The sequence below is a fragment of the Moschus berezovskii genome, chromosome 9 (assembly GCF_049115385.1).
Source record: "Moschus berezovskii isolate FMDL1 chromosome 9, NW_MosBer_1.0, whole genome shotgun sequence".
Lineage (NCBI taxonomy): Eukaryota > Metazoa > Chordata > Mammalia > Artiodactyla > Moschidae > Moschus > Moschus berezovskii.
The window spans coordinates 18809120-18831506 of record NC_142468.1 but is presented as its reverse complement, the minus strand read 5'-3'; the positions used below and the strand labels follow the sequence as shown (position 1 = coordinate 18831506).

General features: G+C 36.0%; 1 protein-coding gene across 1 annotated transcript in view; it reads left to right on the top strand.

Annotated features, from left to right (window-relative positions):
• The window catches only part of RBM25 (RNA binding motif protein 25), a 51604-nt gene extending 29636 nt beyond the window's left edge, over positions 1–21968 (top strand). The window contains exons 8-19 of the mRNA XM_055435536.2: positions 70–123; positions 369–452; positions 3909–4195; positions 6597–6819; positions 6929–7018; positions 9752–9825; positions 11124–11274; positions 13530–13854; positions 14236–14510; positions 15043–15141; positions 15748–15795; positions 18771–21968. Of these exons, the coding sequence (XP_055291511.1) occupies positions 70–123; positions 369–452; positions 3909–4195; positions 6597–6819; positions 6929–7018; positions 9752–9825; positions 11124–11274; positions 13530–13854; positions 14236–14510; positions 15043–15141; positions 15748–15795; positions 18771–18863 (1803 nt within the window). The 3' untranslated portion in view covers positions 18864–21968. The remainder of the gene's footprint in view (positions 1–69; positions 124–368; positions 453–3908; positions 4196–6596; positions 6820–6928; positions 7019–9751; positions 9826–11123; positions 11275–13529; positions 13855–14235; positions 14511–15042; positions 15142–15747; positions 15796–18770) is intronic.
• The last annotated feature ends 419 nt before the right edge of the window (positions 21969–22387 follow it).

The following is a 22387-nucleotide window of genomic DNA, read 5'->3' as shown; positions in this document are numbered from 1 at the left end:
ATAAGCATATAGAAAATTGTTTCTCAGAGTCATATGAACTGTTTTTAATCTTTGTGGATTTTTCCGCAGATCTTCCGCAGATTTCCTGTGGCCCCACTGATCCCTTATCCACTCATCACTAAGGTTCGTTTACATCTGTAAAGTAATTAGCCTCCAACTAAAATGAATAAATTAAAAAAAAATGTTTACTGTTACTTGCCAGATGTGTGATTCTTGTCTTTACTATTTAGATTTGTTACTATATAAGTTTTTTTTTAATTTACTCCTGTGTTTTGTAAGGCCTATACAGAATATCTAGCCTTTAATTTCTATTTGTATCAATATAGATTGATCTTTATGCATTCCTACCTGTTCCCCCTGTTTTTTAGGAGGATATAAATGCTATAGAAATGGAAGAAGACAAGAGAGACCTGATATCTCGAGAGATCAGCAAATTCAGAGACACACACAAGGTAGTATTCTTGTTTTTTCACTTGATACCAATCTAGACTTTTTACAGAATCCAAAGCAAACAAAGAAAAAAAATCAACCTTACAGTAGAATATGATTTTAAATGCTTTTTTGTCTAGGTTTAATTTATACTTAGATAGAAACAAAGAAACAGAAGACCAGTGCCATATTAGAGTAGTCCTTGTCATATTGTATGTAGATTTCTCAGTTACTGACTACTCTGCAGTCATCTCACTTTAATATGAATAAAATTTAGTTTTATTTTTAGATTTCAACATAAACATCAAGGTCAGATTTAAACCAAGGGGGCAGCAGAATAACATACACTGTAGTGTATTTCTGGGGGCAGTTATTTAACTTAATCTTAGGAAAACCTTTTCTTTAGAGCTGAGATTAAAATTTAAGATTATATTTGTATAGATTTAAGTTGAGAGGGGGAGATTTTAAAAAGTAGGTCGGTGGTTACCAGACTTACCAAATTTTAGATGCATGGAAGAACTGTAAATTCCCATAAAGCTAATCTATTCATTGACCCCCACCATTATGATAGAGATCATATGGTGACTAATGCAAGATGAAACTCTCAGCTTGGAAAGTAACAAGGAATAGGATGTAAGTATGAGCTTCTGTTTTTTATTATATTTATGGATGCCCCCTCAGAAAAATATGCAAAGGGGTAACTGGCTTGGAAATGGACATTTATGCCTAGTGAATCCCGCTCACGAATTTTGCCTATTGAAAGCTTCTCTCAATGACAGTGCGTCTGTGAATGTTCGCTGGTATTGAAGGTGGTGCTTACGGACAGTGAAATGCAAACACTGCATGAATGTATTTTGATGCTGGAGATAAGAAGATGTTACTGGTTCTTACTCCTAAGATTGAGTGACCTTTAACTCTGAGATGTGTTCATTTTTTTATTTAATCTTATTTTTTCTTATAGCTTTCAAAATCCCTTATTGACAGTTAAGGTCATAGAATCAATACTGCTGAACACATTATCCTGATGCTGAGCCTTAGCTCACATACACAGGACTTTTTCAGGAATTAAGTATGTCTAAAAGCACAAATGTAGATTTCCCAATTTAGAGTTAAAAAGTTAGTCCTTGGGAAGTCATTTTAGAGGTGTATTAGGTTCAGTACTCAAATTCACGGTCTGCGTAAGCTTGAAAGCGGTATACAGTGTGTGTGTGTGGTTTGCCCTCCTTTTGTTGTTATTTGTTAAATCCTGTCATGTCACTGGTAAAGTATGAAGAAATAATGTTTTAAAAAATCGATTGCAAAGATATTTGCTTCAGAGTTTGAGAAGCTGTCAGGCCTTTGACTGCCTTACACGTATGTCACTGTGGGGAGAGAATGTTTTGAATTTCCAAAATGTGCTTTAAAAATAAAATCAGAGTGAAAAAGAAAAGTCGTTCTTTTTATTGGGTGGTATGGTTAAAAGGGATATTTGAAATTCCAGTAACAAAAATTGAGCTCAGTGAACCTTTGCATGTTTTGGTATGAGTTTATTAAATAACCACAGACTGTCAGGGTATCAGCGTGGCAGGGGGCGTCCATTTACAGCACGGACGAGTCTGAAGAGAGAATAAGGTAAGATTTATGTTTTTATTTTTCTGTCCTTTCCTCTTCATTATTTCACTACTTTCTTAAATCTTTTTAGATTCACTTCATTTTTTCTTTCTCCAGTCTTTGTGTTAAATATATATATATATGTGTGTATGTGTTATCTACTTACTGCATATATATTATATAATCTTTTAGAATTGTGTTTAGTATGGACCAGATTCACTCACTTTTTCATTTACTTAGAAGAAAACTTTTGAAATGAGTTCTGAAACAAATTATTATTTAATTAAATGGAACTATACATTTAAGAAATAAGTGGTATAGTGATTAAGCAAAAGTAGAACAATTGAGGGAATCTACCAAAATAATATTATTGGAAGAGCTAAAATAATCTGTAAGTATTATCTCAGAAATAAACAAATTTCTTTTAAGTGTATGATACTGAGGTAAGTTTCATATAGTATAGCCTCATTTTATGATACATTTTAAAAATTTCATCAGATGACTGTTTCAGAAATTAGAATTTGCCCATTTAAATAGCTTACAATTTCTGTCCTCTTTCTGCCATTTCTTTTCTCTTCTCTTTGTAACTTCAATGTATTCAGTATTGGCTTTGCCTCCATTCCGTTTTGATATAGACTGGCACCACAGCTGAATATATTGATTTCTCATGCATTAGCTTTTCTTTCATAATCCTCTGTCAGTTCTCTGATCCATGAGCGAGAGAAAAAGAGTATAACAGGTAAGATTGCTTTTTTAAAGTTGTTTTAAATGCTTTACGTGACTGAGAAAAGAAAAAAATGCACATTTTATTGTTGTAATTTAAATTTCATTTCTATGACACTAAACATGAGAAAAGAGGAAAAATGTGTTTTGTTTTTGTTTTGTTTTCCCTGTTTGGGGTATTTTTTTTTTTTCCCTGAGTTTGTGTAGAAACTGTGTGGTACACTGGTAATCTTGTCAGGGTACAAACTTGGTCTGACTTTGTTATTTGGTTTATTTGTGAACCATGTACTTGCTCTTCCTCCCAGAAGCATAGCTTATAGGCAAGGTTAATCCAGTGTTGGCGATCCATGTCCTAGCACAGCATCTGTAAGTTAATATGCAATCGTTCCTTCCAAGGATGGATTTATCACTGTTGATATATTTCATTGTCTTACAGGCATAATGGGTATAAATATATTGCTTTAAAATTAAGCCAGAAATTAATATTATTAAATAAAAATACTATGATTATGTACCTTTCTGCTTGAAGTGAGTGATTTTCAAACTTTTTGTATTTGGTGGGCTGTCCATCTTGTAATGGTGGGAGTAAATGTTTCCATACGTGATAGGGCAGATAATGGCTGAATTCACCTTGTCTTTTGGAGGGTGGGCAAATCAGAGGGCAGAAGACTAGTTGCATTCCAATGACCTTACTGTCTTCCTCCACCTTCCTCTTTGAAACACTCAACTAATAATCCTTAGGTAATTGGAAGTCTGGGGTTATAGTTAGCAATAGTTATCCCACTGATTTAAAGAAATTCATAATGGGAAGAATTACATGTTAGCCAAGTGATTGTATTTCTAGAAATTATTGTGAACCATCACATTCCTCATGGTCATTTTAGTTATTACATAGTCATTGAGTGGTCAGCCACACTTGACACAATCTCCCAGCATCCAAGATTGGAGATTCCTGGTCTATGTAGAGTAAATGGTTTTGCACGAAATCTGTCTAGGCTTGTGATTGCTTCAGTTTAATTTGTCAAGTAAAACCTCTAGTATTTAATGTTGAAGTACCAGTGGTTTGGTTTTGTTGTTGTTGTTCCCAGTATTGGGCATTGCGCCGGGAAAAGTCTGAATATTGGAGCTATAGAGTTAACTCTAAAAGTACTTTTATTGGTTTCTAGAAACTGGAAGAAGAGAAAGGCAAAAAGGAAAAAGAAAGACAGGAAATTGAGAAAGAACGGAGAGAAAGAGAGAGGGAGCGTGAAAGGGAACGAGAAAGGCGAGAACGGGAACGAGAAAGGGAAAGAGAACGTGAACGAGAAAAGGAGAAGGAACGGGAGCGGGAACGAGAACGGGATAGGGATCGTGACCGGACGAAGGAGAGAGATCGAGACCGGGATCGAGAGCGAGATCGGGACCGCGATCGAGAAAGGAGCTCAGATCGGAATAAGGATCGGAGTCGATCACGGTAAGGCGGTATGAAGTTACTGTGTGCCTGGTGGCTTTAATAGAATTACAGCTTAGTACTCTGGGGCCATTTACATTGATGTGATGAGAGAATTTCCTGAGCCACAGAGCATGCCTGGCCTGCTGTCTCACACATATGTGAAATATTGGTTAAACGAGCAGTTTTCAACTTTGGGTTCGTGTCTGTGTGAAGCCAGTTTTTACTCAGATCTAGAATACACCAGTTGTTCTCCCAGTGTTTTGGATAGACATGATTCCCTTGGTCAGGGTGCGTTGTGTTTAGTCACTGAGGTCTCCTGTGTGGAATATCAGCTCTAGTTGCACTGCTTTTAGTTCCTGGTGTTTATTTGGTCCCATAAACCACTGCTTGGTCACACTTTACTTCCAGACAAGTTAGTTTTTTCTTGATGGTTCTAAGTGATTTCACTTTTGTTTTATTTCAAATTTTCTCACCATTATATAGACTTCGTATGAGGTATTATCTCCAGTTCTTCAGGAATGAGGGAGAGCAAAAATGAACAAAGAGAAGGGAGTGAGTAGAAGGAAGCAAACAGAAAAAGGGAAGAGAGGAAAGTTCACTCTTTTCCCAAGCTAGTTTTCATATATGCATTACTATGTTGAGATATTCCACTTAATTGCAGCTGAAACGAGGTCCAGCAGTTACTGAAATTCAGCGCTTTTTAATCTGTTCAGTTCAGTTCACTTGCTCAGTCGTGTCCGACTCTTTGTGACCCCATGAATCGCAGCACGCCAGGCCTCCCTGTCCATCACCAACTCCCGGAATTTACTCAAACTCATGTCCATCCAGTCGGTGATGCCATCCAGCCATCTCATTCTCTGTCGTCCCCTTCTCCTGCCCCCAATCCTTCCCAGCATCAGAGTCTTTTCCAGTGAGTCAGCTCGTCGCATGAGGTAGCCAAAGTATTGGAGTTTTCAGCTTTAGCATCAGTCCTTGCAATGAACACCTGGGACTGATCTCTTTTAGAATGGACTGGTTGGATCTCCTTGCAGTCCAAGAGACTCTTTCAAGAGTCTTCTCCAACACCACAGTTCAAAAGCATCAATTCTTCAGCGATCAGCTTTCTTCACAGTCCAACTCTCACATCCATACATGACCACAGGAAAAACCATAGCCTTGACTAGACAGACCTTTGTTGGCAAAGTAATGTCTCTGCTTTTTAATATGCTATCTAGGTTGGTCATAACTTCCTTCAGTTCAGTTCAGTCGCTCAGTTGTGTCCGACTCTCTGCGACCCCATGAATCACAGCACGCCAGGCCTCCCTGTCCATCACCAACTCCTGGAGTTCACCCAAACTCATGTCCATAGAGTCGGTGATGCCATCCAGCCATCTCATTCTCTGTCGTCCCCTTCTCCTCCTGCCCCCAACCTTTCCTCCCCTGGAAAAACCATCATTCTCTTGAATAACCACTGTTAAGATTGGACATGTATAAAATCATGGTTTTATACTAAGGTATATTGTTTCATATATACATGTACTTGTATTTGATTAGAATCCATGGCATCACAAATCTGCAGTTGTTTTTATCCCTCTGAATTAAATGCTTGAGAACCTCTTACTGCTGAAAGATGTACAGTTAACCGTTGAACAATGCGGGGTTAGGAGTGCCAACTCTGTGCAGTCAGAAATCTGTGTATAACTGTAGATGGCTATCTGTATACATGGTTTTTGTGTCTGTGGTTCTATGTCCGTGGATTTGACCCACCTCGGATTGTGTAGTACTGTAGTACCTGTGGCTGAGAAAACACTGTTTATAAACATGTGCATGCTCAGTTGTGATTCTTTGTGACTCCATGGACTGTAGCCCACCAGGCTCCTTTGTCCTTGGGATTATCCCAGCAAAAATACTTGCCGACCCAAGGATAGACCCCAAGTCTTCTGTGACTCTGGTGTTGGTAGGTGGATTCTTAGACACTGAGTCACCTGGGAAGCCCTCATATATAAGTGGACCTGTACAATTCAATCCAGTGTTATTCAAGAATGAGTCAGCTGTAGTTCTAGTTTATGCATGCAGCATGCCGGAATGCTCTTTGCTTCACACCTTTGCCATTGTCTATATTGGCTTGATCACTACTGAAGTTGACTATCTTGTATCATGTTCATTGGCCCTTAGTATTTTTTTATTCAGGATTTTTTTGTTTTCTGAGATGCTGATAAGCATTAACATCGAGTTTAGAATGCAGTTCAGAATTTGGGGCTAGGGATTATATTCTGTGTCTTTCTGACTTGTATGGAGAAGTTTACAATTCTGCAGAAACCAAATGCTAAATTCTGGCTTGTGAGTTTGTCCGTTATTTTATATTATATATTGTCCTCCTTTCTCTTGGTTTCTAAAGGAGAGCACAGAGGAAACTGACAGATTTTTACAATCTTTTATGTAGAGAAAAGAGCAGAGATCGTGAAAGGGAACGGGAGAGGGAAAGAGAGAGAGAGCGAGAACGGGAACGAGAGCGGGAGCGTGAACGAGAGAGAGAGCGAGAAAGGGAGCGGGAGCGCGAGCGCGAGAAAGACAAGAAGCGAGATCGAGAAGAAGATGAAGAAGATGCGTATGAGCGAAGAAAACTCGAAAGAAAGCTCCGAGAGAAAGAGGCTGCCTATCAGGAGGTAAATTGAGGGAACGCTTTTATTTATAAAAGCTGGTACTTAGTAGGTTAGTCAAAACTTTTAGAACCTTCTGTATACATTTTTAAAACTTGACAATTTCTCATTTTAGCGCCTTAAGAATTGGGAAATCAGAGAACGAAAGAAAACCCGGGAGTACGAAAAAGAGGCTGAAAGAGAAGAAGAAAGAAGAAGAGAAATGGTAATTTTCTCTGTTAAAAATAAGTGGCTTTTCAGATAAAAATCAGATCAAATCATTTAAGTAGAAGTGACTTTATAATTTAAAAGTATCATCTGAAAAAAAACCTGAGCTCCAACATAAATAATTTTTATGTATTTCAAGTGAAGTTGAGACAGTTTCAGTACACCAAAGTGTTTCTTCCTCCTATTTTTCTTTTTTAAAATATTTAGTTTTAACTGATTGATTGCTTTATAATGGTTTGATTTCTGTCATACGTGAGCATGAGTTAACCATTGGTGTACACATATTCCCCCCCGCTTGAGTCTCCCTCTCGCCTCCCTTTCTTCCTATTTTTCATATTTTGGCTTCCTATAAACTATCATTTGGCATATTGTCAAAGTAAACCTGTTATAGAATAATGTATAAATGAGGATTTATAGAACTTGCTTTGATTAAGAATCTGCAGCATTTTTTAATTTGAAGAGTATTTTAGAGGCTTTGATACACTGTATTGGTGTAGTATATCTGGGTGAAAGAAACAGTCTTATGAGAAGATGTGTTTTTAGAAATCAAAATTACTGACTTCAGTATATAGCACTTATGAGTTATTGTTTTTCCTTATGTTACTATATTATCCTTCCTTTTAACTACATTATCATAATAATCTTATTTTTTGCATTTACACTATTTGATAAACTAATAGTGAAGCAATTGGCATAGGTTAATGAAGTAAAATGACGAAAAGATAATATATTTTATCATAGTATTTGCTTCTATAGTATGTTCCATATGTTCTGTCTTTGCCAGAGATTGATGAAAGTTTCTTTATCTCCAGTTTGGAGTCTATTCTCCCAAAAACATCATTAAAGTTAGGAACCTTCTTCAAATAGCTTTTGAACATGAGACATAGATGGAATTTTTGTAAGTAACCAAAAGGGTGCATACAGCAATTAGATAGTTTGGGTTTTCTGGATGGCAGATCTTTTAAAGTCCTAAGTTATTTAAAGTAATTTTTATTTCCTTGGATTGTTGCTCCCATTCTATAATTTATTCTTAACCCTTAGGTTAAAAATAGAGAATAATATAGTAAAAGACAAAATTACTTTAAGAAGTGATTCCATTTCCTATAAGCAAATCTGAAAACTGTCTTTGTAGAGAAAGGTTTCAACCTATTAGTAATTTTTTGTTGGGAAGCTTAAAAAAAAAAAAACACTCCAGTTAGAAAATAGTTACTTGTTGATTGAAAAATGTTCAAGGAACAGAAGTATATAGTATAAAAAGTGAGAGTTTGTATTTCTCATGAGAGGTGACTTAAGTTAATATTTTAGTGCCTACCTTATAGATCTTCTTGTGTTTTATTTAGATATTTGTAAATATGGTCATCACTACCTGGCAATCTACTTGTATTCATTTGGCAGATTTTGTGTTAGGTCCTGGGTGTATAGGAATAACTAATACTTTGTACTCTTTAGACAATTGGATAGTATTGTCAGAGAGATGAAGTAGTTACTGTACTGTGTGCGTGACTGTTTTGAGGTATGATAAAAGTGTGTTCACAATATTTGGGAGTGGAGTACAGAGAAAGTGATTAATTTTGTCTGTGAGAAGGAGTTGGTCACGAATAGATGGTTAGATTGGGGAAGTTTTGTGTGTGTGTGTGTGTTGGGGGGGTAGTCTTTATAGCTATGTATCAATAACATTTGAACTGGATGAAACAGGACTCTCCGTCTGCTTTTTATATAGATATAATAGATGTTGGGCTTCCCAGGTGGCGCTAGTGGTAAAGAACCCACCTGCCAATGAAGGAGATGTAAGAGACGATGGTTCCATCCTGGGTGGGGAAGGTTCCCTGGAGGAAGGCTTGGCAACCCACTTTCCTGGAGAATTCCCATAGACAGAGGAGTTGGCAGGCTACAGTCCATAGGGTCGCAGAGAGTCAGATATGACTGAAGCGACTTAGCACACACACATAAAAGTTGTTAATGTAGTAGAGATGTAGATTATAAATACTAATTTTAAAATATTTTATATCTATATATAATGATTAATATTTCTGGGAAATATAATAGTAGTTGTATTTAAAATTCCAAAAATAAGAGCAAGGAATTTCTGTACTTTCATGTTTTGTGTATTCAGTCTGGCATTACCTTTAAATTGAAATATAAACATGATTTAAAATTTTAATCCTTCATTTAATAAAAACTCCTACTTGTACCATCATCTGCCTGTAAATGAAAATGTAAAATATTTTTGTTCAGTTAACAGATTCAATAAGATAACTTTTAGTTTTGTTTCTTGGTGTGCTTAGGTTTCATTAGAAAAAAATTACTATGAAGATTATAATATATTGAGAAAATTTATTGTAGCATTCTCTGGTTTCCATTTCGTAGATACGTTCTAAATCTGATTTGCTTTTTTAAAAAAATTTTACTTATTTTTAATTATTTTTGGCTGTGCTGAGTCTTTGTTGCTCCATGGTATGTGGGATCTTCCTGGACCAGGAGTCAAACCTGTGTCCCATGTGTTGCAAGGCAGGTTCTTAATCACTGGACCATGAGGGAAGCCCTGATTTGTTTTCAAGAATAAAAGATTTTAAAAATCTAATGTTATTTGCATTTAATATATGAAGTTTATGAGAATTAAAAAAAGTTCAAGTGGTATGGATAAGAAAAATTTGTTCCCAAGAAAGGGGGAAATGTAATTTAAACTACTTTTATATTAATTTTCCACACTTTGTCCTTCATTTCTTCAAAGGCAAAAGAAGCTAAACGACTAAAAGAATTCTTAGAAGACTATGATGATGATAGAGATGATCCCAAATATTACAGGTGAAGAAGCCTTGCTTTTTGAATTCACACTATCAGTTTATTATTAGCTATATTTTTTTGCACCAGAGAGTGCAGGTTCACTCAGTGGAGTGAGAAAGAAAAAATCTTTGAATTCGTCTTGTGCCCTGTAGTCAATAATGCTATTTTCCAGGGGTTGGAGCATGTTGGAAAAGAATTGACATGTCTATGACTCTTCTTTGGAAGGAAGTTCATAATAGTATTATAACAGATAAACTTTTCTTCATGCATTTTAAAGAACTTCAGTTTTTATAGCAAATTTTAACATGCCTTCATGATTATCTAAGGTAGTCTAGAAATTTTTGTCTTCAAGGATTTCTAGAGTGCTACATAGTAAGTCCCCCTCCCCCACCCAGTTACTTTACTATTATGATGTGAAATTTGTGAAGCCTGTCTTGTCTCTGTTCCCATGGCTTTTCTCGACTTCTCTCATTCTTCTAACACTTAAGGCACTGTGGTGAAATTGTTTGCTTCGTTCTGTTCCCTCCACTCCAAAGTACCATTTCCCTAAGGTTATGGGCATTGTTTTGATTTTTTTTCTTCTCACTTTCCTGAAAGAATCTAGGCATGTAGTGAATGCATTTAATATGTATAACTTGATACACTGTAGCCAAAATAATCAAAACATTGGAGTAACACCTTATATTGAAAGAATGCCAAGGGTTTGACTGTAGAAAATGCAGAATAAAATTACTGAATAGCAGTACATTATTTCTGAGATGTAATAAAGTGCTAGATAGAACCTCTGCTTTCTCTCAATTATGCCCTGCTTCCTTCTGTGATTTTTTTTTTTCCCTCCACGAGGAGAGGAACTGATTTAAATTGAACATGCATCACTTCTCGGCCTTTTGGCTAAGATTAAGTATAAATTGAACACACAAAACTATTATTAGGGATATTACTACTCCTTGTATTAATGCTTCACAATTTGTCATCCAAGAAAACAAATTACGTGTTAGTTTCCCTGTGGAATAGGTATAAAATGAGTGCATTCTTCCCTCAGAAAGCTACTTTTTTTAAAAAACCTGTTTTAGATACTCATTTAGAATGACTTCATCCTGAGGCATCACCATGATGTGACAAGATGTGATAGGACGGTGCTTACTTGTTAAGCGTTAACCTGTAGAGAGCATGCTGTTTTACAGATAGAGAACATTAAGAGTCTCCAGTCTCTTAGAATGCAGCTTTTAGTATGGAAAGAAATTGCTTTTGGAGATACTGTGTGTAGTAGTTGCTGACCTTGAGTATTAAGTAAGGCCTGTTGTGATATGCTTTTGCAGAGGAAGTGCTCTTCAGAAAAGATTGCGTGATAGGGAAAAGGAAATGGAAGCAGATGAACGGGATAGGAAGAGAGAGAAGGAAGAGCTGGAGGAAATCAGGCAGCGCCTTCTGGCAGAAGGGCACCCAGATCCAGATGCGGAGCTCCAGCGGGTAAGATACTGTTAACATCCAAAACAGTGTTCTTTTAAGACTGTCACATCATTTTAAGCCAGCCAGCTATGATGGAGTTTACTTTATAAGGGAAATGTTTATTTTCCATGCATCTTGCTATTTTGGGGGAAGATAATTAGTACTTTTTGTTTATTATGCAAGTCATCAGTATTAATTGATTTACAGCATTATTTTCAACATCTTCCATATGTCTTACTCCTTTATTTCTGTGAAGTATTACCTGTTAAGTGAATGTCTTTTAATATAACTTTATTTACAAACCTACAAAACTTTTGTAGTTCTCTTGTTGCCACCTTAAATACTTTGATTCTAAAATAAAGATGTTTTCGTGAACAGCTTGTCATTTAAAAGGGAAAAAGGAAAACTCTGTCATACCACGTGGCATACCAATTCTTTTAAGAATAGTGTGTCATATTAGAAAAGTTTTTACTCTTAGTGTATCATGAATCTAATACTATAAATTCTTCATGTCAACTTAAAAAAAATCTGTTATATGCTATTAACAGAAACCTTGTCTTCTTACATGTCCCTTTTATTTTTCACAACAAAACAGTATTTTTTCTGTTAGTTAAGTACTTATATGAGTAAATAGAAACTTTAGACAACATAGAACCCAGTAATGAAAAACTTATTTCTTATCAGCCGGTTATAATCATTTTAAGTGTCTGGTTATTTTTAAAATGTTTTCACACATGTATACATACACATACCCCCCCACACGCACACACACACAAGCTTTGTAAACGGGAATATAAAGCTGTTTTCTAATTACGTGGTGTTTTCTAATGTACTTTTTTTTTTCTTTTTAAATTTTATGGTTCATACACAGTATTATATTAGTTTCAGGTGTTTGGCGATTTGACGTTTGTTATACATTATGATTTGATGCGTCTAGAAACCAAGTAACTGTCTGTCACCAAACCAGTATTGTTATTATAACAGTATTGACTATATGCCTTATGGTGTATGTTATATTCCCTGTAAGGTTTTTTAATAACTAAAAGTTTGCACCTCTTAATCCCCTTTACCTGTTTTGCCCTGATCCCCCTGGCAGCCACCAGCTTGTTGTCTATATCTGTGAGTCTGTTTTGTTTTCTAATGTGCTTTTGCATCAGGTGTAATCTTTTACACAGACTTTCTCCAGTTTTAGCCCATGTTTCTTTTATCTATTTACGGATATGCTAGGCTTTCTGTAGTTGTGGTGAGTGGGGGCTACTCTTCAGTTGGGTTGTGCAGGTTTCTCGTTTTGGTGACTTGTCATTATGGCTCGTGGGCTCTAGGTCACATGGGCTTAGTTACCCCTTGGCATGTGGGTTCTTTGTTCCTGAACCCGGTATTGAATTCATGTCTCCTGCATTAGCAGGCAGATTCTTAACCTCTGGACCATCAGGGAAGCCCTGCCCAGGCGTCTTTTTTTCCCGTACCTTCATCATCATGACAGTATTTTTAGTAATTTAAATCCTTACCATTGTAACATTTAGGTTGAGGAATGTTAACTATGTTTTAATTCTCTGAGTACCAGTGGGTTTGAATGCCATGCAGATTGTTTAGTGGTCACTGTACTTCCTTTGTGAGTCGATAGATGGTGATACGCACAGACTTTAAATTTTTCTGTAGTTCATGATACATATTTTTACTGTTGTTTTTTCTGTTTTTGTTTGTTTTCATGCTCAGAAAACTTGCTAGTCTATTCATCCATGTTTTTATAATACTCTTATGATGGTTATATTTTATTATATTTTGTAGCTTCAGGGGGAGTGTTCATTTTGGTGTAGGACTTTGACTTCAGAATTCTCCCTCTGTGCCACTTCTTCCTTTTCCTATTTGTGACTGTACCTTCAGGCATTACATATGACCAGGCTGAGGATTTGAGTTGCCTCTTACGTATTGTCTGTACTAGTCTAAAATTTGTGATTATAATTTCTTTAATAAAAATATAAAAAGATTTTTCACTTTGAATTAGCTATTAGCAGTTAACCTCTGTTTTCTCTGAAAAGTGGATATAAGCCACTGAAGAATGCTAATATATGTGAAATACTAAAAAAAAATAATTTTTCAGAGTACCTAATATATGCTGTGGATTTACAGATTCTGATTATAGAAGGAGGCAGTGTTTTATTTCTAGTGAAAAAGAAAAATAGAGGTTTTGTGAAATGTAAATAAAACATAGAGCTGGTTGAATTGAAGATAGTTGGGTTTGTTTCAGTTAACCAGGTTATTTTCTGGGTTTTTAGATGGAACAAGAAGCTGAGAGGCGCAGACAACCACAGATAAAGCAGGAACCAGAATCCGAGGAAGAGGAAGAAGAAAAGCAAGAAAAAGAAGAAAAACGTGAGGAACCCATGGAAGAGGAAGAGGAGCCAGAGCAAAAACCTTGTCTCAAACCAACTCTGAGGCCCATCAGTTCTGCCCCATCTGTCTCCTCTGCCAGTGGCAATGCAACTCCCAACACTCCTGGGGATGAGTCTCCCTGTGGTATTATTATTCCTCACGAAAATTCACCAGATCAACAACAACCTGAAGAGCATAGGCCAAAAATAGGACTAAGTCTTAAACTGGGTATGTTAGCATTTTTTTCCTTCCTTTTTTCCTCCATTTCCCCGCCCCCTTACAACTCCCTCAATTTTGCCTTAAGGAAAAAATAAATATGTGCTGCTTGGTAGGTAGACAGAAAAAGATTATTTAAAAATGCCTTTCTAGCTCACAATTGTTTTCATAGTTCTACTAGTGCTCCTATATCTGCAGCTGCCTCAAATTCTGAGAAGAAGTGAAAAGTTAAATTTTCTAGCACTTGTGAGTAGTGAGTTATTTTTTACAGTTGGGATCTTTCTTTGAGATTTGTGGAAGTACATTTACACTGCATTTGCGGGATGGTGGGTTGTATAATGTAACATTTGAAGATTAAGTTCTAGCCATGCTAATACAGTGTTTTTACTGTAGGTGCTTCCAATAGTCCTGGTCAACCTAATTCTGTGAAAAGAAAGAAGCTCCCGGTAGATAGTGTCTTTAACAAATTTGAGGATGAAGACAGTGATGATGTACCCCGGAAAAGGAAACTGGTTCCCTTGGATTATGGTGAAGATGATAAGAATGCTGCCAAAGGCACTGTAAACACTGAAGAAAAGCGCAAACATATTAAAAGTCTCATTGAAAAAATCCCTACAGCCAAACCTGAACTGTTTGCTTATCCCCTGGATTGGTCCATTGTGGATTCTGTGAGTAGCAAATTGTATTTCATCATTTTCTTGCAAGTTTTTGGTTCTGAATGTAGCACAGAAACTCAGTCTAAGTAGGGTGATAATGTGGCTAAAGGCTTGACATGTGCTGTGCTTAGTCACTCCGTCATGGTCGACCCTTTGTGACCCTACGGACTGTAGCCCGCCAGGCTCTTCTGTCCATGGGAATTGTCCAGGCAAGAGTACTGGAGTGTTTTGCTGTGCCCTCCTCCAGGGGATCTTCCCAACCCAGGGAATGAACCCAGGTCTCCTGCATTGCAGGCGGATTCTTTACCATCTGAGCCACCAGGGAAGCTCAGAGTCTTGAGACACATTATCGTGAAAAGTCTTAGTGGTACTTGAAGTCTTCATAAATTAGAAGCAAATAATTGTATCCTGATACATAGTTGTTTTACTTCAACTTGTGAATGATCTATATTTTAGCTTTAAGAAAAATTAAGAGATTATATAGGCTTTTTAAGTAAGTGTAATAAAAAGCTCTTCAACTTAACGTCCATGCTTTATTTTACAGATATTGATGGAACGACGAATTAGACCATGGATTAATAAAAAAATCATAGAATACATAGGTGAAGAAGAAGCTACGTTAGTTGATTTTGTTTGTTCTAAGGTTAGTCTTTTACTCTTTCCACCTCCAATATTTGTTATATATTTTAAAATGTTAGAGGCTTTCTAAATTGAATTTTTTGTTGGGCCAAGTCATTGATAATTTAGTTTTAATTACAAGATTCATGACTACTTAAGTGTACCCTTCTATACAATTTGAGACCCCATACTGAGTGCTTTCATTTCAGAGGGTCAGAGGAGACAGAATTGCTGGCTACTACCAATTTTGCTCTCTCCTTACCCCGAGAATGCCTTGTCTTATCTTTAATAAGATAGTTGCAGTAGAAGCACTGTAGTTCTACAAAGGAATAGCTAATTGCATTTTAAGGAAATGTTTTTCTCTCATTATTGCTCCTTTAATGTCAGGAATAGCAAATTATCTTTTCCACTTATAATTATTGAATTAGAAGACATATATAGTGATTAAGATCTTAGGTTTTGGTGTCAAACTTTCATTGAAAAGAGGGAGATTCTGAGAGTTGAGAAATTTATAGAAAAATTCTTCAGTCACAAGAAATTTTCATACTAGTTTAAGGATACATTAAAAAATATTTTTACTGTATTGTTAATGTTTTATTTTCAAATTGACATTAATTTTTTCTCTTATTAGGTTATGGCTCATAGTTCACCTCAGAGCATTTTAGATGATGTTGCCATGGTAAGAGAAAATTTACTGTTATTTATATTTTAAGATCAGTATAATCAAACTTGCTCCTCTGAATTTGATTGAATTTCTGCCTCTGTTGGTTCTAAACTCTTTATAAGACTGAATTAAAATTTGAATATGCATTCAGAGTTAAAGGTATTCACAGTAAGATATCATTAGACATCAGCAGAATTAAAGTTTTCTTTATCAGTCTCTTCCTTCACCTGTCTTTAGTGTCTGTGTGTAAATATAAATTCTGAATCTATTCATACATTTAGAGAACATTTATTAAGTGTTAACTAGGTAGAGCAATGTGCTTAAAAGCACAACAAGATGGAATACCTCCCCTTAAGAACTAGCAGGGAAACGTATACCAATATTGATACTACAGCATTTTTAATATAAGGGGTGTATATAAAAAAATAATGGAGGCAGAGGAGATAGAGCAGTTAGGTGTTAGAGAAATCATCACAGAAATTACCATCTAAACTGAGGCTTGAAGATTGTGTAACTCTTTTGTTACCTGAACCCGGTGTCTGTTGGGTTGGTAGTAGTTTAAAGAATACAAGTGGTGAATCGGTCCAGATAATGGCAAGGTGCAGAGTATGGCCATGGGAGTTTCTGGGGCAGAACGGATGTCATTGTTTAGAGTATCAACAAATGTTAAGCTGGGTTATAACACTTCGAAATTGAAATTGCTGCATGTTGGGACTGGGATTAAAGAGAAATGCAAGAACCAGCTGTCATAGCGCTCATTTAATGTGGATGAAAGACCAGATATTTCCTAGATAGCTGCTGTTGGAGTGAAGGTGGTGTCGTGAGGTCTTGTGAACCTCAGTGGAGATACTGTTTACGAGGAGAGAACCAGTGAAGATCCAGCAACTTTCCCTCTGTTGTGGAGACTTAAAGCTTTGAAAGTGAGGAACTTCCTCAGAGTCATCAGGGGTCACATCAGATTTTCAGTTGAAGATGGTTAGCATAAAGTGAAATAGTCTAAAGGGCTGAGTGGGACGGTAGCAATGGAAGAAGAGCCAGAGAGGAAGAAATGTCAAGCGTGATATGAGATGATAGGTGATCAGGGAAACTTTTATGTTGAGCTGCAATTAAAGTTGTCAGGGAGTAGCAGAGAGGGTTGCCTAACCAAAAGGAGCTCTAAAGTCAAGATATTATGTATTCAAGCACTTCATGATGTCTAAAGCCGGATAACATTAATTTTCTGTTTCCTTGCTAGCCTAATGTATCTATTTAAAATTCCTGGGGGGAAAATTGTGAAAAGCTTTTGGTTTTGTAATGCTGAGCCTCAGATGAAAGGAGAAATGTGAATAGATCCTTAGGGATAGAATGTCCTTGACCTTCCAGCCTTTCTTTATAGTTATCCGTCAGGTAAAGAGAGGGCTTTGTAGTTACTCCTGAGTTAAGGAATAAAAAAATCAGGGAATTCCCTGGCAATCTAATAGTTAGGACTGCACAGTTTCACTCTCAAGAGCCCAGGTTCAGTCTCTGGTTGGGGAAATAGGATGCCACAAGATGTGCAGCCAAAAAAAAAAATCAGTGTTCTGATTTGCCTTGGCAGGGATATAATTACTGTTGGTGAAGATGACATATATCACTATTTTGATCTGTTGAAATAGTTTGATTTTTGGGGTATAATTAAACTACCATTTAATCACTTGATTATTTTCTATTTCAGTGTTGATCACGGTGGGAGGAAACCAATTGGGCTAGTGTTGTCAGCTTGTTCTGGTGATAGCTCATGGACCCTCTAAATATTTCTTGAATAAATGAGATTGAATATTCAGCTCAAATAATATCTTGTTCTTATTAGCATTCTGACTTTCTCAGACTACCTTCACTCATTTTATGTAAGCTAATGAACTTTGGCTGCATTTTTGTGCCTATAACTGTATTATGTCCAGGGTACAATTCCATGTTAGTATTGCAGCAAAATTTTTTTTTTTTTTTTTTGGCTGCGAGACCCCAGGGTTTGAACCCACACCCTTGGCAGGGGAACAAGGAGTCCTCTAACCTCTGGACCTCAAGGGAATTCCTGCAGCATGGTATTTTTAAATTATAGGTTTAGTCTAGCTCGTGGACATCTTATTTAAGTTCTTTTTTTGTCATCACTGAGAAATGCACGGAAATTTTTCAGAAAAATCAAATTTCTGGTTTGTGTTAGGTACTTACTGTACTAAGCTCTCTTCAAAGCACTTTGTACATACTGTCTCTTAATTCCGGTAGTACAACCAGTATGACATAGCTACTGTATCCTCCGTTTTACAGATAAGAGAACTGAGGCTCACTGTAATTAAGTATCCCAACCAAGAGCATGTAACTGGTAGGAGGGTGAAGTGGGATTTGAATCCAAGTAATTTTTAATTTATTTAATTGGAGGTTAACTACTTTACAGTATCGTGATGGTTTTTGCCATACATTAACATCGACCCCAGGTACGCATGTGTCCCTGCCATCCTGAACCCCCCAACTGCACCTCCCTCCCCACCCTAGCCCTCTGCAGGGCAGCAAAGGAGACACAGATTTAAAGAAAAGATCATTTGATTTGCCAAGGGGAAAGGACCTTTTATTTATTCAGTAGTCTTGTGTCCCTTGGGAATGATTGTGTCCATTTTGTTTACTGTATCTCAGATGACTACATTAAAATGCTATACATGTATTCTCATTTAATATTTCAGTGTCACATGTAATAAGGGCTCAGTTAATGTTAAGATTGTGAGGTTCTTGGGGAGAGGGTAACTGAGATACTCTGTACTATGTATTAGGTGATTATATAACTATATATTATATAAAGAATATAGTATATATTCTTTATAACAAACGTGGTTTCCTTAGGAAATAGCTGTTCAAGACATGTATAAAGTAAATGCTTGTTGGTAGAGAAAAGCCTTTTTTACTCCATTTGCCTTGTTGGGAGATGCTGGTGATTGCTTTTCTTACACGTGTAACTGGCTTTTTTGTTTTTCGTTTTCTAGGTACTTGATGAAGAAGCAGAAGTTTTTATAGTCAAGATGTGGAGATTATTGATATATGAAACAGAAGCCAAGAAAATTGGTCTTGTGAAGTAAAACTCTTTTACATTAAGAGTTCCATTTCAGATTTCTTCTTTCCCATCCTTCAAAGGACTTTAATTTTTTTTTTTTTTGTCTTCAAAGACATTTGTGAGATCTGTAATTTTTTTTTTTAATGTAGAAAATGTGAATTTTTTTGTCCTCTAATTTGTTGATGCCGTGTGTATTCCCTTGGTTGTAAAGACATCTGAATCCTACCATGGTTCTCTTTATACTCACCAGGTACAAATTACTGGTATGTTTTATAAGCCGCAGCTACTGTACACAGCCTATCTGATATAATCTTGTTCTGCTGATTTGTTCCTTGTAAATATTAAAATGACTCCCCCATTCTTATGCAGAATTGCACTTAATATTGAACTGTACTGTACAGGCACCAACATGAATGATTTTAAATTGAAAAAATAACCAGTCATACCTATTACCCTTACCTCCTTGATCAAAAATGGCAGGCCCTCATGATGGCATGAAATTTAGAGTGTGAAAATTAGCAGACAATCCATTCCTACTGTATCTCTGTATGAGTGTGTTTGTGTGAGTGTATGTATAAAAGTCTTACTTTTTCCTTTGCTTTGGAAATTTCCCTTAAACATTTCCTAATTCAAGAATAGAGGTGTAAAAGAAACGTGGTATTGTGCCAATCCAGATGTCTGGGATAATTAGGTTATTAGTCTCCCAGAGCATGGTATTCTCTTGTGGCAAGCAACAGTCTATTGAATGAAATGGGTTTTTCTGTTCATAGCTGGCTGTGTCAGCCTCTCCTTAAGGGAGTGTGAATCATAGTGGTTTCCCCCCTGATTTCATTGTCAGAAATGAGGCAGATCCTTAGAATCTGGAGAGCTTTATTTTATGCATTTTTTTTGCACTTCATTGATCCTTAGTTAAATTTTGATGTACCCCTTTGTTTTAAAAAAGAAAGCTTCATTTAGAAAGCATAAATGAAAAAAAAATCTTTAAAAAATTATCAAAAGATAAAATTAGGCAATTTTACAGGCTATAAAACATTTGACAAAATACTGTAGCAATGTAGCATGGCAGTTTACAAAGTTTACTTCTAATTTCTGAGGATAAAGTAAGTCGTTTAAAGCAGTTACCACTCATTTGTGTTTGTCAGGGGTTTATATCTTGTGTGCGTATATGCAGGCACACACCTTGTTTACTTCTGCTCATCAACGTTCAAAACTGTACTGATCGTGTTCTTAGAGATATACATGAGGCTTTCTTTATTATAGATCAGGACTTCACCAGGGAGCAAAATTACCCAAAAATGTACCAAGTTTTAAACAGTTCTTAACAGAAATTAGGTGCAGCTATTCCCATGTCTGAGTATTTATTTTTAAAAAAGATTGAGGGGGTGTGTTAAACCATAAAAAGCATAACTGAACTTGAATTACAAGAATTTTTTTTACATCTTAAGAGGACATTTGAAAACACTGTTCTTAACATTGAACCATGATGTGCATGGTTCCATTATGTAAATATATCAAATATTAAAAATGTATATATTTGATCTTGGGGACTCATTCTTTCAGAGTCTTGTTAAATAAATGGCATCATGTTGTAATTATGCGGTGCATACTAGAAACTTAACTTGAAAATATGGGCTGGATTTTTGAGTGTTAGTACCTGAAGGTGAGAAGAGGCCATTTCCCTTATTTTGGATTAGTTTAGACATCTATGGAGATATATCCCCTTTCAGTGTTACAATATTTTAACTTGTAGTTTCTGAAGGGAAAGTTTTAGAAACATGTATCTTGCCATTTACAAATTAATTTGCCAGTCTTTTCTCAGATTGATCCCCCAATGTAACTCCTTGCTCGAGCAGTTTATTATGCCTATCTTCTCTTACATATTATTGCTTCTGAGACATCATATTAGGTTGGTTTTATTTAGCCAGCATTAGCATGGAAGTTTATTCAGGTAGATTTAATTTTCCTTGCTTTGGTCTCTTCTGCTCTTTCAATCATATTTACCTTAAGAGGGCCCTCATGTGAAACCCTTAGGGGCACATACCATATACTGCATAATACCTCCAGTGAGATTGGTGTCAGGATCCCAGGTTTATGTATTAACATTTCTGCAGCAAATGATCTGATCTGACTGATCATTGAGTTAAAGACTGCTACATTAATTGTTTAATGTCAGTTCAAGTCAGATTTTGCCACCAAGCTTAAACTTCAGGATCTTCAGAATTTTTCAGGTTTGTATGTAAAGAATCAGACATGTATAACCATAAGAATAAGCTGGCATATTCAAGTGTCAGTAATATTACACTTAAGAAAATTTTACTAAATCGCTTGAACGTTCTGAGTTGTCTTTACCATTTGTCCATAGATTAATTTCAAATTGGAACCCTTAGTTAATCCGTATATTGCCCATTCAAGTTGTTATAAAATTACATGAAAGTCTTGACAGCCATTCTGATGTGGCAGCTAGGAAATAGATACGCTTTTTCTTCACTTGACCTTGTAAGTAAAATAATTTTAAATGTGTACATCTGTCTACGGGAAGAAAGTGGTTTTTCTCAAACTTTAACATGCACCTGAATCACCTGGGGGATCTTGTTAAAATGCAGACTTAGTAGGGGCTAGGGTGGCCCTGAGACTTAGCCTTTCTGACCAGCTCCCACATGTTGCCAGTGCTAAGTGATATAAGGACTACTTTGATTGGCAGTTAAAAGTGTCAGTACTGGTATTTTAACAGACTGCATAAATGCAGCTTAATTTTTTTTTTCTTTTGTTTTTAAGTATAAAAAACATTTTTTGAGGCAAATGATAAATGATAGGTATCACTTATATTAAGAACAAAAAAGTAATCTTCCAAAAGGATGCCCAAGAATAGCTCCAATATTCTAGACTTTATTCCCAGCCAGCCCCAGAACATCTCCTTAGAGAACATTATGTTGTTCTGAATCTTATCAGAGCACTTACTGATCTGTGGTAGTAGAGGCTGATGATTATTTTGTGGAGAGTGCAGTTTCAGGTACTAATCAGGCATGAATAGTAGATACGGTGGATAAATTGAGAAAACAATGAACTCAAGAGTCAAATTGGACTGAACACTATTATCATTTTTTTCTCTAAGATGAAGAACATTTAAATTTAGATAAATGCAAGAAGGTACACAATGTATATATGAAGCTTATTTACCCAGCTCTTTCATATAAGTTCTATGAATGTTTCCACTTTGTACCCAAAAACTACTGAAAGGTTTTATGTCAAAATGGTTGTACATTTTTCCAAGTCATATTTCAGCCTTCTATTAATATGAAATTGAGAAATTGTTTTTGCTTAGAAAAAGATGGTGAAATTGATTTGTAAATGCCACTAGCTATAAAAAGGTATTAGAGGGCATTCCAAACAGACTAAGAAATAGTCTTAAGTTTCAGGAAGAAAACTAGGAAATGTACATACAGTTTTTTTTTTTCCACACATAGTTTTAAACCCAGGAACTATTACATTCATACTAGAAACCAAGGTGAACTTGGTATATAGTATTTTGATAAACTGGTAGATTTTTTG